Source organism: Melospiza georgiana, chromosome 4 (genome assembly GCF_028018845.1).
Source record: "Melospiza georgiana isolate bMelGeo1 chromosome 4, bMelGeo1.pri, whole genome shotgun sequence".
NCBI classification, from domain to species: Eukaryota; Metazoa; Chordata; class Aves; order Passeriformes; family Passerellidae; genus Melospiza; species Melospiza georgiana.
The window spans coordinates 18,768,753-18,785,058 of NC_080433.1; the positions used below are offsets into that span (position 1 = coordinate 18,768,753).

Below are 16,306 nucleotides of genomic sequence, written 5' to 3' on the forward strand. Positions count from 1 at the left end.
AGGCTGCCTCCTCAGTAAAGCTCTAACTACCCAACTTGGAAAATAATCTTCATTAAAAAAATCCTAAAAATGCACAAAAAAAAAAAAAAAAAAAAAGCCCCAAACAAACAAAAACAAAAACCACCCCAAAATATCACAAAACCCAAACAAACAAAAAACCCACCATTCCCAGGCCTACCAGTAAACACAAAAAAAATGACGAACAAAAAAAATGACAAACAAAACAAACACCAGAAAACCACCCACACCAAAACAAACCCCCTCACACACATGCCCCTCTCCACCTCTCATAAATTATTATTGAGCAGATACAGGTGCATAATGCACCAACAGAAAAAAAGAGCCATGTTGAAAAGGCTGCTAATTGAATTGTGGTAATGCTGCAAGCTAATAGAGATTGAGACACAGGACAAACAAGTACTAGCACACTTTCATACTAAAAACAATACTTTTCCTAGGGCATATATCACTCATCTAATTTCTGTGTTAGTGTCCACTGCTTCCATTGGAAACAGCTATTTTTATTCCATATTCTAAAAATCTATGTTAATGTCACTGAGTTACAACAAATATTTTTTGTTTCCCTGACAAAATTAACTTCTGAAATAAGAAATGCTCTCTCTGGCTCTGCATGTGAAGCCAGCACCATTAAAACAGTGCTGCAAAGTCAGTCATTAAACGGACTAAAAAAAGTCAGTCTCTGGGCATCAGAGAAAGGAGGAGGGAACTATTCATACTCCATTACTTCAGAGGCTGAAGATGCCTGAGAGGTCTCACAGGGTTGCTTGGATGGTCAGAAGACAAAATAACTCTCCATAAAAAATAACCTATTTTGCCCTGCAACAGTTCATGTTGTGCTCCACAGACTAAAGAAGCTCTAGAGAAAATTACCTCCAACCTGCAGCACCTAAATTAAGAATCAAACTAAGGCAGAGGGCATCTTTCAGAATGACATGACTCCAGAGGACATGTCTGATCACCTCCAGGAATGACAACCAAACAGGAGGAAAATGAGAAGCCTTCTTTTAGGGTTTTCCGAGATGTGATACTCCTAGCACCCGGCAATACTCATGGTCTTGGACATTTCAGTTCCTCATACACCATCAGGTGCAGAATGAGAATGGCTCATCAATGTCAGGGCTAAGACCACGACTGCAGCACAGCAGAAGAATACAGCAGGAGAGTGGCATTGCTCACTTCAAAAGCCATGAAAATTCTCAGAAGAATCACAAGCATGGAAAAACCTCAAACAGCTACCCCTTCCTGTGTGCCCTGCAGAAAAATTTCCTCCTAATACCAAAGTTGCTGATCAGTTTAACACCAAGGACAGATACAGGGTTACTAGGCACACCAGAAACTTTGTGGTCAAACACTTTCAGAAGGCACATGAAGACAAAAGTTCTTACAAAACCTTGTAAGTAATATCTCAGGATCACAAGGTTCTTGGCTTAAAGTAGGTTGACATGGAAGATATTAAGTAAGTTGAATAATCATTAGTGAGACAGTAAAAGGAGATGGTCTGCACTGAAAAGAATCTCAAAGAACAGGGTGGTTCTACAGCCTGCCACTGTCAGTAGTACAGGGTAATATGTCTTTTCACTTGAGTAAAAGTTATTCATAAACCAGAAATATCCTCCAGATTTTATTAGTCAGACTGCACAGCTGATCCGACTCTTTCAATGCCATATTTGAAACCACTACTTCTGTACCAACTAAGCCACAAGGAATGCTGATAAAAATGTACAGCAGCTTGAAAGTTTTCAACACTTACAAGCAATTCTCTAGTGAAGATCTAAAAATTTTGAGTGAAGGGAACAGAATTATTTAAAACTATGTTATAAAATATAAGTACCACACCAAGGAATTGTCATATTCATAATTAAAATGCAGGCAATTATAGACCTATGAATGAAATGCAGTGTGACAGCAGAATATTATTTGCAATAATGCATCTTACCATGAGTTAAAAAATACTGGGGTACCAATGCATCTAATCAGAGCATGACAGTATTTAAGCACATGGGAAATGATGGCAGAATTCAGCTGCAAAAACTCCAGACCTGGCTGGAGGAGGGTGCTTTGACCAAAGTGGTTTGATGAGTGGCATCCCTGCCTATGGCAGAGGAGTTGGAACTAGGTGTTCTTTAAGGTTTCTTCCAATCCAAACCATTCTGTGATTCTCTGATCTCAAGTAGAATTAGGGCTCATGAAACCTTTACCTCTTTCAAAAGACACAGTAAGAGAGTTGATAATCTGAAGTGATCAGCTCCTTGCAGAAACCTCATTTAACAGACAATGCCTGCATCTGTCCAGCCCTAAGACACATCTAATACACTGATTCAGCATTTGGAATTGATATGCCATCAGCATTTCAGTGCTGAATGCTTCTTACTGGTTGGAGGCAGCTAATAAAAAATACAAGAGCTTTGGTGTGGAGTGCCCAGAATTTGAGTGTCAGTGTTCACCACCCTCTCCTGCTAGAGTGCTCAGGGGAACTCTTAAGGAATACCTCATAAAATACTGCCTCATTCAAACCTTGTAGAGCTGATAATGGAGAAGAAACTATAGGAGAAGGTGACATCATCAGATTTTTGAGAGTTATTAAACTTAACTTGGACTATCATTACCTTCTAGAACATTTCCAACCCTTTATTGCTGTTTTAGCCTTTGTGTAATTCATAGAGTCAGAAACTTAAAGTAATTACTGCTTTACATCTGGAGAAGTTAAAAGCTGACCCTGATTAGAAGAGTACTTTTACACAGTTGGAGTCCTCTGAGCTGTTAAAGATCAGCATTAGAGAAAAGATAACAAAAGAAGCCCTTGGGACTTATTTCTCACCAGTTTTAAAGAAATCAATAACTTCTTTTTCAATCACTCCAAAAGCTATGCTCTCAAAAGACTGGAGTCCATTCAGAAATACACTATTTTCTCTGTAAACAACAATTTGTTCATAAAAGGTTTATGACAAACTGACAGTAATATAACTTATCCAGAAATGTACAGAACTGTTATTTTTTCTATTCTAGCCATGATCTGCAGCCTTGCAGATGTAAAGGGTGGGGAGTACCACAGAGAACTGCTTTATGGATTACTTCCCTTCTGAGAGGACTGTGAGAAACAGGCACTTAAGACACAGAGCAAGTGAACAAGTGAACTCACTTGGTATTTCTGAAGGGCCTAACAATCCCATTGAACAATTTTAGGGATCCCTGAAGAGAAGTTACAAATCTCTGCACTTGAGCTTTTACAAAAATTTTGCCTCTTTCCAACATTTTATCTGCTTTAAAGTTACAAAAAGAAACACAAACCGCCTATAAAATACACATGCCAAACTGTCTACATAACTGAGAAATTAAATTGCTAAACTAATAGTGCTTTTTGAAATGACTGTGAGCTCACAAGTCTTTGATCTACAGACAATCTCAAGTATCACCAAAGCTGATGATGATTAAATATTTCCTTTGAAGATAAGCTGAGTGAAAAGAGCAATTAAATTTTTCTTCATGTGTTTTATGCACCTGCAAGTAGTGGAAGTGACAACTGAAAACCATGAAAAAATGAAACAGAAGTGAAACCTTGCAGGTTAAGCAGCCTTCTAGATGCTGGCAAAAAAAAAAAAATAAATCCAGAAATAAATGGTAAAAACACTTTTCCACATTCACTGAAAAGATATCCCCTATATTCACTGAAATATATTCCCTTCTATATTCCCTGATATATATTCACCATATATCACTTATTCTATATTCACTGAATTCACTGAAAATAGTGAATATATTCACTATATCCACTAAAATATTCACTATATTGCATTCACAGGGAATGGAAAAATTTTCCTGAATTTGCTGGAGGAGCCCCATAGACTGCAGAAGAAGCATGATGGAAATATGACAGCAAAAACTAGATGCAGTTTAGAGGTTTCCTGCCTAACTCATCCCTTGTGCTGAATAAAGCAAAGACTCATTGAATTTTAATTTTTTCTGAAATATATCTGTTTGCTACCACTGCCCTAAAGAAACAGGTGTTAAACAAGAGCTCTCCACAGGTTTTCAAATTCAAAAAAAGTCTTGGGCTTCTTATGGAAGCTGAAAGCAACGCCATCAGTCTAGGCAGGTCACAAGAGCTCTGTTGTGAGGCACTTTTTCCATGAAAGAGAACAAAATAAAGATCCCGAGAGCTCAAAATACTCCAAAGAGACCAAGAAAACCAACATTGCAGCAACCAAGAGCTCAGCAGCACATCAGCTGAGCAGCAGCCAGGCACACACACCTGGAAAGTCTTCCCACAGTATCCTCAACTATTTCACCTGGACAGGAAAACCCGCATTAGCACACATCCTCTTGGGGTTTGAGAGAGACACTTTTGAAGTCTTCTGGCCCTCTGAATAAATCATACCTCAATGACATCTATTTCTAGGATTGGATAAAGAGGTAGAAAACCCTTCTAAAATGTTTGAGGGCTGTCCTTTAGTTACAAAAGCACTGCGTCCCATGCAGATTTGGAGAATTGACACAGTTTTGATTGCACCTGTTTGCATAACTTGCAAATAAGAAAAAAATGTAACATGTAAAAAAAAATCAATCATTACTCAGGTGGCTATAAATATGCATTATGAACATTTACCTTTTAAGAATTTAAAAATTCAAACAACTGCACCAAACACTGGTAAGAGAGAAGGAGGGGAGGGGAAGGCAAAAATAGCCACACATGCTTGCTGAAGAGGAAGAAAGGCCAAGTTCTCACTTACACAGAAGTCCCTTCATACAACTCTGGAAGGATAAAGAGGCTTTCAAGCAGATGTAAATTACACTCAAGCTGCCTTTAAAGCCCCATTTTCACTCAGACTAGTTTAAAGCTACTTTGATGCCAATTAGAGTCCAACCTGAATTGTTTATGTGGCACTTGTGCAGAGCTGAGAGTGCAGTTGATAGTTAGGAGTGAAAGCATTCATACCCTAATGTTGAACTTTTGCTGCAAGACCATTTAACTCAGATTTACAAAAGGAAAAGATGGTAAAAAAAAAAAGGGACTTCTTTTGTAAATAGAACATAACCCCAAAGAACAGTCACAGATAAACTAAGCACCATCTGGCTCACATCATCACTTTTTTGCCTTCCTTTTCCCTTCCACCATATTTATTTTTAAACCAAGACAACAATTTATGTCATTCTCAGGAGTGATGCAGTGGAAGAAAATGTCTGATGAAGTGAGATCACAGGGAAGACTTTGGCTGACTAATGCAGTAATTTTATCAATAGAATGGCATTACTTTGGCATAAAGAGAATTCTAGGCAAAATAATTAGGCAGTGGTTTATTTTTAATTTGAAAATAAATAGAACAACAAAAAAGAAGCATTGTGGGCCACACTGTTCCTCTTCTCTGTCTTTGTGGAGTATTCCCATCACAGGCACTCTTAGCACTCTCCCTTCAGATTTTTGCTACTGCAGCTCTGGCTGCAGTGCTTTTGCCTGGCAATATCTAAGTAACCCTTCCTCAAAAAGCTAGGGCTTCACAGGAGGACTACATCGTCCAAAATTCAGTTCAAGAATATTTTTTCTAGCCAAATTCTTCAGTGGGTGAAGTGATTGCCACTCTTATCTGACCATGAGCAACCTCCATCAGAAAAAAAGCCAGAAGCAAAGTAGTTTGCAAGGTTACCCAGAGCTTCTGCTTGAAAACAAGCACTCCAAGTCACACAACTTATTCCTCACTCATACTTCCTCCAGAGGGGAAGAGGATAATAGCAGTGGACATGGTGAAATAAATGCTTTTCTGTTTTCATCTATTACTTATCCAGATGCCCACATCTCTCTCTCAGACACCTGCTGACCCCTCAATCTGCTTGGATATGATGAGAGGGTGGGTGTAGGCACCTTTTAAAGGTTTTATCCAGAAAGGACCTCCCTCAGCCCTAGACCTGTGCCTTCACAGAATGATTTCTCTTACCAGGGGGACCCTGGGTCTGCATCAATACCAGCCTCTGCTGAACTGAGAAGAAAATGAACCAACCCAGAGCAGATACCCAAGGCATTATTAGTTCAGCTACAGCCACTTTCAAAACACTGTCCAGGAGGGCTTTTTTCCCAAAGTGGATAATTAATCAAAATAAATACCTGCAGTCCAGAGCCTCCCTCAAACCCCTCCCATACTCTCTTTAATTTGCACAGAGAAAGCATTCCAAGACATCTCAATTTCTTGCTGGGTAAAGAGCTGCAGCATCACCATGAAGAATACAGCACCTCCTCGCTCTCTTTTGAAGGCCTCTGGTGTATAAAATAGCCATTCATTTGTTTATCTTTATTTTGTTTTAATTCTACCAGCACTGAGATGTTTGGATTCATCTGCAGCACCCTGCTCATCCTTTTCATCAATATGGCAGACTGCTTCAAAATTCTAGAGAACATCTCTTTGCAGATTGCGACTCAAGATTAGTGGAGAGTGGCTCCAGAAAGAAGAAAGGAGGCCAAGAGAGTGAAATCTGCATTCCCACAGGCCACCATGGGCAAGAGGAAATCCCATCTATCAGAGGTTCCAGGAAGTGCTATTCCTTCTTGTGCTACTTTCTGGGACTCCTGCAACCATCTTCCTCCTTGCATGTGTTTAGATTTCCTCTCTTTAATGGAGCTGGAGCAAATGCCAGCATGGACAGGGCTTTCTGCCTCCAAGGCAGGAGCAGACACTGCAGAGCAAAGCATTTTCCTGTGTGGGATGGAGCCACCACTGCCTTCCACGCACACATTTGATCAGTCCCTTCCTTATAACTCAGACAGCAGCTCTCTCTATTCAGAGAGGGATCTCCAGAGACAGAATTACACCTCCCACCTAAAACTTCCAGTTTGAACCCATGCCAAGCAATCCCTGTGGAAATTTTTTTCTAATAGAGAATAATTTAGAAGTCACCATTATAAACTCACTTTACTTCTAATGCACTCCTGGCTCTACACAAATCCCTCCTAGGTGTAGGATATCCAAGCTGGATGATTCCAAGTCATGGAGTGACTCCATGGCATGGAACCAGCACCTGGCAGAATCTGAAAGACCTCTGAGTGTTGCTATTTGTCTTTTCAAGCAGAAAACCCATCCTTTATCTTAATCTCTTGTATAATATTATCACTTTTTAATAATTAACTGTCTTCAAAATTGCTCCACTGAATCTATTTCCCTCTTGTTTTAATTTCTCAGTTGTCCTCATGAATTTTGATTCTATTACACACAAAATGGCCAAAACCACAAACCCTAAACCACAGAAATTATGCTGATGCAACAAAACCACACATCTGCTGGAAGCAAACTAGGCAGAAAGCCCAAACTCACTGGTTTATAGAGAAGTAAATAGGAGAGCAGTGATGTAAATATTTGAAACCTCTTGTCTCCCGATCAGGATGCAACTCAGGTGTGTAAGGATTAAGCTCTGGTTGCCTGCTACTTGAGGTGCATTAGTATAGCTACTTAAAACTGAGTAATTCCATCAAAGGCAAGGCTCCGCTGTTTGAAGTCAGACACAAAATTATTGAGCAGCATCAGCTCCAAGTTGCCAGGACATGAATAACACACCAATGCCCCTACATCATTAATAGCAACACACAAGAGTTTGCTGGGGATTTTTTCAGAATACTTGAATTAGAAATAGAATTCATTGTACTCTTTTTAGGGTCATTTCCTTCAACTGTTTATGTGATGATGAAGAATCAACCCCAACATACAAGGTAAACAAAGAATAGTAGAGAAAACTTAACTTTGGCCAGATGAAACTACAGATGTGAATATTTAATGCAGATTTCTGCAGGGTGGCTGTAAATAGGAGTGGGGAAGGCATGATCCAGTGTGCACACAAAATACAGTGCAGCTCTGAAAGGTGCTGGGTGAATGAAGGGTTTGGTAAAACTCAGCCATTCACCTAACCATAGCCAGACAACAAGTGTACACTGGATAACCAGATAATGAGTGCGTATTAGATGATGTATTAGACGTCTGCATTCCCACCACACTACCATTCCTGTTCCAGAAACAATAGATGCAATAATGTCCAACAGTGTCAGACCTCCTGGGCATATCACTAAGAGTTTTTATATAGCAAAAGTGTAGCAGGTGATATCCTTCACTAAAAGATGTCTTACCCGGCCCTCTATCATGACATCTACCAGGTCTTCTGTGGGCCTGACATGTGCCCATTGCTGAGTTTCATCTAACCCCAAAATCCAAAGAAAACCACCGACTTCCAAGGCTGCAGGGCATGGAGCTGCACCAGGGTGTACCTGGCTGAACAGGTCCTTATTCAGATTCATCAATCCCCTGTCTGAACTGGTAGGCTTTAAGATTTACGTGGCTTGTATCATTTCATCAATCAGAGCATTAGAGGATTAGGAGTTTTGTCTACTCCTTTTGTTTATTGAAAAAAGAAAGAAAAAAAAAGCTGATGAATTTTACTCTTTAGTTATCTATCTATTTCCTAGCTACCTGTACCAAGAACAAAGACACAAATCTTAAGAGGCTTTGGGTATTTTTTCTTTTGAAGTTTGGGATTTTCTAGCAGTGCTCTTTCCCTTTCTGTGCCAATTAAAATGGGCCTGTTTTGTAACTGATAAAGGTGCCTTTAACACGTGTCCACAACAAGGAGCTTTGTGTGCAGTTACAGTTGTTCAATAGATGCCCAGTCCCAGACAGATGGTGCTTTATCTTCACCCCTTGTCAAGACAGCATAATGTATTGTCCTGTCAGGGATTAATGGAAGTGCCACTCACATTAGATGCTAATTCTGGTACAAGTCTGTTAGAACACTACAGATGCTGCAGCTACTGTTTCCCACTGTGCCTGTAGCAGTCTGTCCACACTGGAGCAGAAGCAGGACATTCAGAAACCAAGGTGAGAAGCACAATGCAAAAATCCACGCAGAATGCAACCTTGTGGTCAATGGGAAAGAGTCATTTAAAAAGCAAGAAGTGGATGACAATAAAAACCCCACAGAAAAACAGTAGAAGAAAAAGTGACAACTGAATATTAAAGCAGACAAAACAAAGATCAGGAACCAAGAGGGAGGTTAAAAAAAAGATCCAACACAACAGGGAAAGAGCCTTTTCTCAGTAATGATCAACATATCACATCATCAGAAAATCAGCACTGGAATGGTGTCCACAATAGGGAAGAGCAGCTGTGGTACAGGGCACAATGTATGTACAGTGAAGGTACATTATTCTACTGTAGGATCTTCCCTCAATGCGTAGCCCAAAGCATTACTGCCTTATAAAGAAAAGTAAATGTTTAACATATTGAATAGGTACACAGTTGAGTACTGATTATTAATGAATATCTAAGTCTCAAAACTGATTTCAAGATACATACTCCAAGAACAATATGCCAGGAGACATCTGCATAAACGCTATAAAAGACAGGCAATTCAGAGATAAGTTTTCAGCTCTCTCATGGACCCCCTTTTTTGTTTAGATAAGAGATTTGAGATCTAAGGCTAATTTGAGATGCCTCCACACATGCAGTCTCAATGGACTGAGAACCTTCTAGACTCTAAAACACCTACAGCACTTTTTATCACATTTTCCTTTCAGGACTGTGCCCATTTACCATGTTATGTAGCTGGCATAGTGGGATAGAGGAAATTCAAGTATTGGTCCCTTCTTTCTGAAAAGTCACTGGAGAATGGGAAATCTTTTGTGCTTGAGAGAAGCTCCTACATATTTATAGGGATGACAAACCTAGTTAGAAACTCCATGGTCACAAAACTTGTAATAACTGGCACTGTCACATCACTAATTGGTCAAGGCCTTTCACTCTGCGTTTCAGAAGAGGTTGCTTGTGAGAGAAAGAAGAAAGGCAAGGAAGAAGAGGGTATTCAGAGATGTTGATCAAACCTGAAAAGCCAAACCATGGCAGCAGATGGTAGATGGCAAACCGGAAGGTTTTGTCAAAAACTCGAATAGTATAAAAATAGTGGGAAGAAGAAAAGCATTCTGACAGCATGAAATACTAACCTTTAAAGACACACAAGGAAATGCATATACACCGTCTGTTGCTCCATTAATAGATAAAGATGAAGCAATAGAGTAAATGCAAGGGAAACAAAATAGCAAGAGCAGCCCATCACTAACAGGTTTATGCACTGAGATGCAGCTTGAATCCAGGTCCTGAAATAGTATATTAGACCATAATGATTTCAAATCTCTTCTGAGAGTTGGAGACATGAGGTATACTGCTAACTTTTCACAGTCCTGTGCTGAATATTAGAAGTTGTGGTCATGGTAAAAAGCAGATGAACTATTAAACAGGAAAACTCCATCTCTTTCACAAAATCAATGAGCTGTAAATCATAAAAATCTAATAGGGCATACCAGGAAATTAAACCTGTATACTTCTGCCAGTCTCATACTTTTATTTGTCACAGGATCTGCTGCTACCAGACGCCAGGAATGGACTAGATGGGCCAGATATATCTTTGGTCTTGCATGTTTGTTCACTTTTATGGCTTTCTTTACAACTTTTGTTACAGAGGAAGGACTTGCCAAGGAGATGGAAGGGAGTTTATTAATGACAATATGTTTGAGAGCCATTCCAGTGGGCTGAAAATCTTGGCTGGAGCCAAGGACAATGTAGGTTGATACCTAACTAGTCACTCCACACTCCAAGTGAGCATAGTTCAGTGACACACTTCCAGGCTCAGACCTCCTTGCACCTCCACTTGCTACAGTCCTCACTATTCCCATCTGGATCTTTCTTGAGTGATGCTTACAGTATTGGCCAGAAAATGTTCTGATTGTGTGACTGCATACAAATTGGATGTCAGAAGAAAACAGATATTTCTTTTTTGGACCAAAAGAGTGTTCCCAGTTCAGAGACACATGATGAACTTTCTTGTCTCAGTCAGTCTCCCTTTTTTTGTTCCTCATTCCTTATGCAACTCTGGCAATGCAATTACCACCCCTCCAGAGTATGTCTCTGGATTTCAGTACCAATGTAGCCATATATTGATATACTGTAGATGGACTTAAGTTTGCCACATTATTAAGCAGCTGGTCATCACAAATTCCCTCTTTAGGTCATAGGGAAAGATCAGATCCTTCAAGTCTCCCTCACAGCAAACATATTGCCATAACTTGCCACTCCTGCTACTCACGCTGTGAGATTTTTCCATGTAGAAGAGCCTAGCTGCCCTAAACTCCATCCTGTCCTACTACACTGACTTTACTGGTAAGCCAAGATAATGTGTGTTTAAGCCTTTAAAACACAATGCATTCTCCTCTCAGTGAAAAAGATGCTGTCCTATGACAGTCATAAAAGATGTGCTTATCTTTGCAAAAACTTGTATCGTCCTTTAAGCCACACATTTTCCACAGGTAAAGCCATATACAGTTGGATGAATAAACTGTAAACTCTAGCAATATTTCCATTTGATTAAGCAAGATTCATTTTACAAATAACTCAACAACTTCTGTCAGTCCCAATTAAACTAACCAAATGATCAAGCACTTAATGTCTACAGAAACAAAGTTTCATCAACATCAAAGTTTCGTTTTTATAAAAAAACTATCATTCTCCACCACAACTATGTTAAAACAGAGCTTACTCACTAGTCTTTGGTCTCATTTTTAATATGCTGTTAGAATCTATAAAACAGATCTTACCTTGATCTTCTGAAGAAACCGGTGACCTGAAACAAAACAACAAAATCCAGTCAATCTTGGGTAAAAGAAAGGTCACAAATAAAGTTCAGTCTCAGTCTGGGAAGGAGATATAGAGTAATTTGAAACTTTTATTCTTTATTCCCTAGAAGAGAGGAGTGAAAGGCACCTGACCAAAACAAAAAAGAAAGAAAAAAGAGAAATAGAACTGAACAGGTCATCTAGCAGCAGATTCTGCAGGCCAGAGTGAGCATATGGAGCCATCTCTGTGAGGACTGCTGCAAAGACTGTCTGTAGATACTTGGCAGAAACTCATCTGCTACTGCCACTGCCAGGAGAAAACCTCACAACTAGGGTTAGTCAAGGAAATTACATCTTGATAGGAACTCAGTTATATAGCGCCCATTTTTTGCCATAAATCAATGTAGTGGTTAGCATAAAACAGTAGTCATAATTAATAACATCTCATGCCGTCTTCACAAAAGTAACACAACAGATCAAAAAAAAATTAATGTCAGGACAGATGTAAGTACAGAAAAAAGCCACATACCAGCCCCAACTCAAGAGTTATGGGATACCCTAACCAGTGGATTAGGACTCTGATAATACCCCAAGAGAGGGAAGGGTCATGAAACACAAGTGACCTCTCAGTGTCCCTGCTGACTAAGAGAAGAATCCCAGTGAATTCCAGGGATTTGTGTCTCAGTTCCCATCACTAAGGATCATGCTCCTGATGGTTTTGGTCACTACCCAGAACAAAAGGACATGGAAGTACTGGCACTCCATTTTAGCCTTTGCTGCAGTAGCATGGCTTAGCAAAACTGAGGCTAACCATGGGCCTGAATCTGGGATGTACCTTCATTGCTCAGACCAGACTGACAGCACAGAGTCCAGAGGGCTGGACCACTCCTCAGCACTTCCCCAGCACAGAATTTCAGTTCCATACAAAGCCTTCCCACCCAATGAGTTTGTTCCTGCAGCGAGTGGGGCAACCCATGTTTCCTTTCCAAGATATTTAATTTCACAACAATGCGCAAAAATAACAAATTAGGAAAGATTTTAAAATGTTAGTGTTGCCAGCAAAGAGATGAAAGCCAGCATAAGAAAAGCAGCCACAGAGGGGTGAAGGGAAAGGAAGGAACAAAGGGGAAAAGAGCACATGTATATTTAACTGAGCCAGCAGGGGCTGAGGGCTGGAGGGGGGAAAAGAAGTGAAGCAACCCTGGGTTAGAGGAATAAAGGAGCTGAGGAAGATGCCATGATCTCATTTCATAACAAGGGTTTGAAAATGAAGGTTGAGGGATTATAGAACATCAGAAGCAGATATGCAAATATGTAGATGCAAACAGGAAAAATTGAAAGAAAAGGGAAGATTTCCTGCCAAAGTATGTAAATTTTTTTGCTGTAAAATAGAGAGAGATTTGCAAATAAAGAGAGGAAAGAGTTAGTGCACAGCTGGAGCAATGGTCACTGTGAAAGGAAAAAGATTTGATTGCCTAATTAGGATTCTGGCTGCACAAGAAGCCAATGTGTCTGTATGGATCAGAATTAATTAATCCTCTACTCCCATTAAAGGCTCTGATTGCTGCTGAACATCCTAAGCATGTATCCTGCTCTGCTGCCAGCCAGGCCAGCTCTGCCCTCACCCTTCAGCCATGTGTGTGAAATACAGCAGGAATGCAGGTAACCCAAAGGATTTAGCAGGGTACACTAGAACTGTCCTGCTTTGACTAGTTAGTTACAGATTTTGTCTTTAACTCCCAGCAGAACCCCTTCTGAAGATCAAAAGCCACTGCATTTTCTACAAGGTTAAACAAACCAGAATGGGTCATATCAAGAGTGAAGATATTTTTACATGCAAGAGTCATGCAAGGTTCCTTGGCTCACATATTTTGACCCTCCACCCATTGCTAAGGCAGTATTTCACTGCATCAGCAAACTATATTCCTTTGTTTTGTTTCTTAATTGCCCAGTTTCATCACCTTTCAGTTCTTTATTTGAAGCAATAAAATAAACAATACAGATTATCCTATAATTTGGCTCTTCCTTATGCTTGGTTAAACAGATGTCATTAGCCCCTTAAAGCATCAACAACAGAAGAGATGTTGTTACAATATCAATGCCTTCTCAATTAAAGCATTGATTGAAGAGGAGGATGAAAAATATGTTTATTCATATTTTGTGTGCCTAAAATTATAATATATTTTTCAAAATATTACTGGCCTTTTTGCTTTGTTGCATATCTCAAATACAATGTTTGTAAGAAATGTAACATTAGCACTCATGCTACTAGCAGTGCTTTTATTTGAAAGGATCCATCAAGTAACTGTGTAGCCTGGCATCCTGAGAAAATAAGGTTTATATAACCCTATTTATAACATTTTCATCAGGTTTATATCAGTATCTTGATGTGTATACATGCACCTCTCTGCCTCATTCTGATAAACTCTGGGCTTGTTGGCTCATTTCATCCCTCGTTAATTGACAGAGAGTCAATTCCTGCTTGCACACACCAGGAAACAAAATAGCATAAGCTCAACTTTTCTGATGTAGCAGCAAAGCCACGAAGGAAGGTTTTGAATATCCCAGCCACAGGAAAAGCCTCAATGAGAGCTTCCACCACTGGAGATACCAAAGGCTCAACCACAACAGACTGGGCTTCCTTTGCTCCACCACTGACGTGAAGAATTTTGGCAAAGAGCAGAGAGGACTTTCAGCATGCTCCTACAATTCCAGGCCATACAATTTAGCAAGGGGGAGGGAGGCTTTCCTAACTGCTCAAGTCCTCTTCTAACTGCACCAAGGGGAGTCTTGTTTGTAGCTGTGATGGGAGGAAATGAGGCTGCAGAAACCTCCACACTGAATGGAATTGGGCATTTTGTGCACTGACCCCTCCAGCCCATGCTTATGGCAGGCTCTAAGGGAGGAAAGAGAGAAAGCCTAATGACCTGCTCTAAACCACATCCACCCTCTCCACAGCCACAGGGGCTTTCCTGAGAGGACAAAACAATCCAGTAGATGCTCATATTTCCGGTCACACATCTTTCCCTCAGGTCTGAGAGAGGTGTGAGAGACAGACTGTGGCAGCACTGGTCACCAGACAGGTGTTCCAGGAAGGGAGGATTCTTATCTGCTAACACCCACACAGGAACCATCTGTCCAGTGCATGTCAGCTCCCCTCCCAGTTTGATCCTGGCTATGTGTTTCACTGTCATAAAGGAGCAAGTTATCATCTTAACAGCCTCCATGCCTTAAAAAAAAAATAATTAGAGACAGGTCAGAGATACTTCAGGAAAAATAATATACTGTCAAGATCTGTGGTCTCACCTGGGTCAAAACACTTTGCCAAATGACATCTTGAAGAGATTTTCATTTGGTTAAACAAAACAGAAAAAAATCTTCAGGAAAAGGTTCAGGCACTGCAATATCCTGTTCTCAGCCATTTCAGAATGGAATAACTTCTTTCTTTATATGTGTATATATACATATCAACTGGGTTTTTCTTCTGGTTTTATCTTGGTGTAAAATTAACTTGTAGAAAGCAAGGGTCACCATCTCCCCAAGAGAGTAAAGGCAGGCCAGATTATCTGTGACTGGCTACATTTCCAGAGTCATGAGATTCAATTATCTCTTCTACCAACAGTGATATTTATTTTCCCATGCATAAAATGAAACTGGAGAGCCTGATTTCACATATTTCATCAAAGGCTTTAATCTGACTTTCTCCCTGTTCTGGTTTTACAAACATCTATTGTTGTAGCAGATAGTTTGAGTAAAGACATTTCTGTGATAGGAAAGAGGATCAGAAGGGAGGAGGAGGAAAAGCACGTTGTCAAGAAAGATCTTATCTACTCTGTCTGCTTTCCATGCTGTTCATTGCCCTCTTTTCTTACAGGTCCTGCAGCAGTGGCAAACTCAGCCAGAGGGATAACAGAACTTGCAAGGTCTGTTCCACCACCCCTTATACAAGCAAAACAATACCCTTTGGACTTAAAAAATCCTCAAGCATCTTCCAGAAATCAAGGTACACATCTTTAGAAATGCATAAAAAAGCCATTAAAATGGTGCAAAAAAGAGCCAGATCTTACACACACTAGGATGCATCCAGCAAACTGGAATACTTACAATATAGAAGGCATGAGACCTGCCCACCTGAAACCACAGCAGGCCTCCAAATTCACTGTCTGATCCAAAGCTCACTGGAATTTTCCCAGTCACTCTTGCAGGATTTGGATAAATTGCTGCAGAAATCTAATCCTCAGTATAGGTAAGACAACCTTCAGTATCATATAAACCTCTCTCCAGGAGCCAAACAGTCAGAGCTGTTTCCAAGTGCACAGCCCAATGTGCAAGCACTAGGCTTGTTAGAGTAGCTGGGTGGAAGAAGGAATATTCATTTCTAAGGAGGGAAGTGCAGGGAATGTCACAATTTTGAGCCTAGTCAACTGAGACTTAGGAACCCAGAGATATACAGCCAGACTCCAGGAGATGAATTCTAACAAAATTTCAGAAAAGAGTACATTATTCATGAAGACAAAAGCCTCTGGAGAAACAAAGTTTGAGCTGATGTGAAGCAGCTATTTTAATCAATAAACCTGAAGCAGAAACCATTTGCACCAGACCTATTTAAAACCAGCCATTTAATATTTAAAGGCCAAATAACAATCTCTATGCAGC

General features: G+C 40.1%; 1 protein-coding gene across 4 annotated transcripts in view; it reads right to left on the bottom strand.

The window, feature by feature from the left end:
* The window catches only part of DGKI (diacylglycerol kinase iota), a 200,668-nt gene that overhangs the window by 17,440 nt on the left and 166,922 nt on the right, over positions 1-16,306 (bottom strand). For all 4 annotated transcript variants that reach the window (XM_058023130.1, XM_058023133.1, XM_058023132.1 and 1 more), the window contains one exon: positions 11,633-11,658. In XM_058023130.1, coding sequence (XP_057879113.1) covers positions 11,633-11,658 — 26 coding nt within the window. The remainder of the gene's footprint in view (positions 1-11,632; positions 11,659-16,306) is intronic.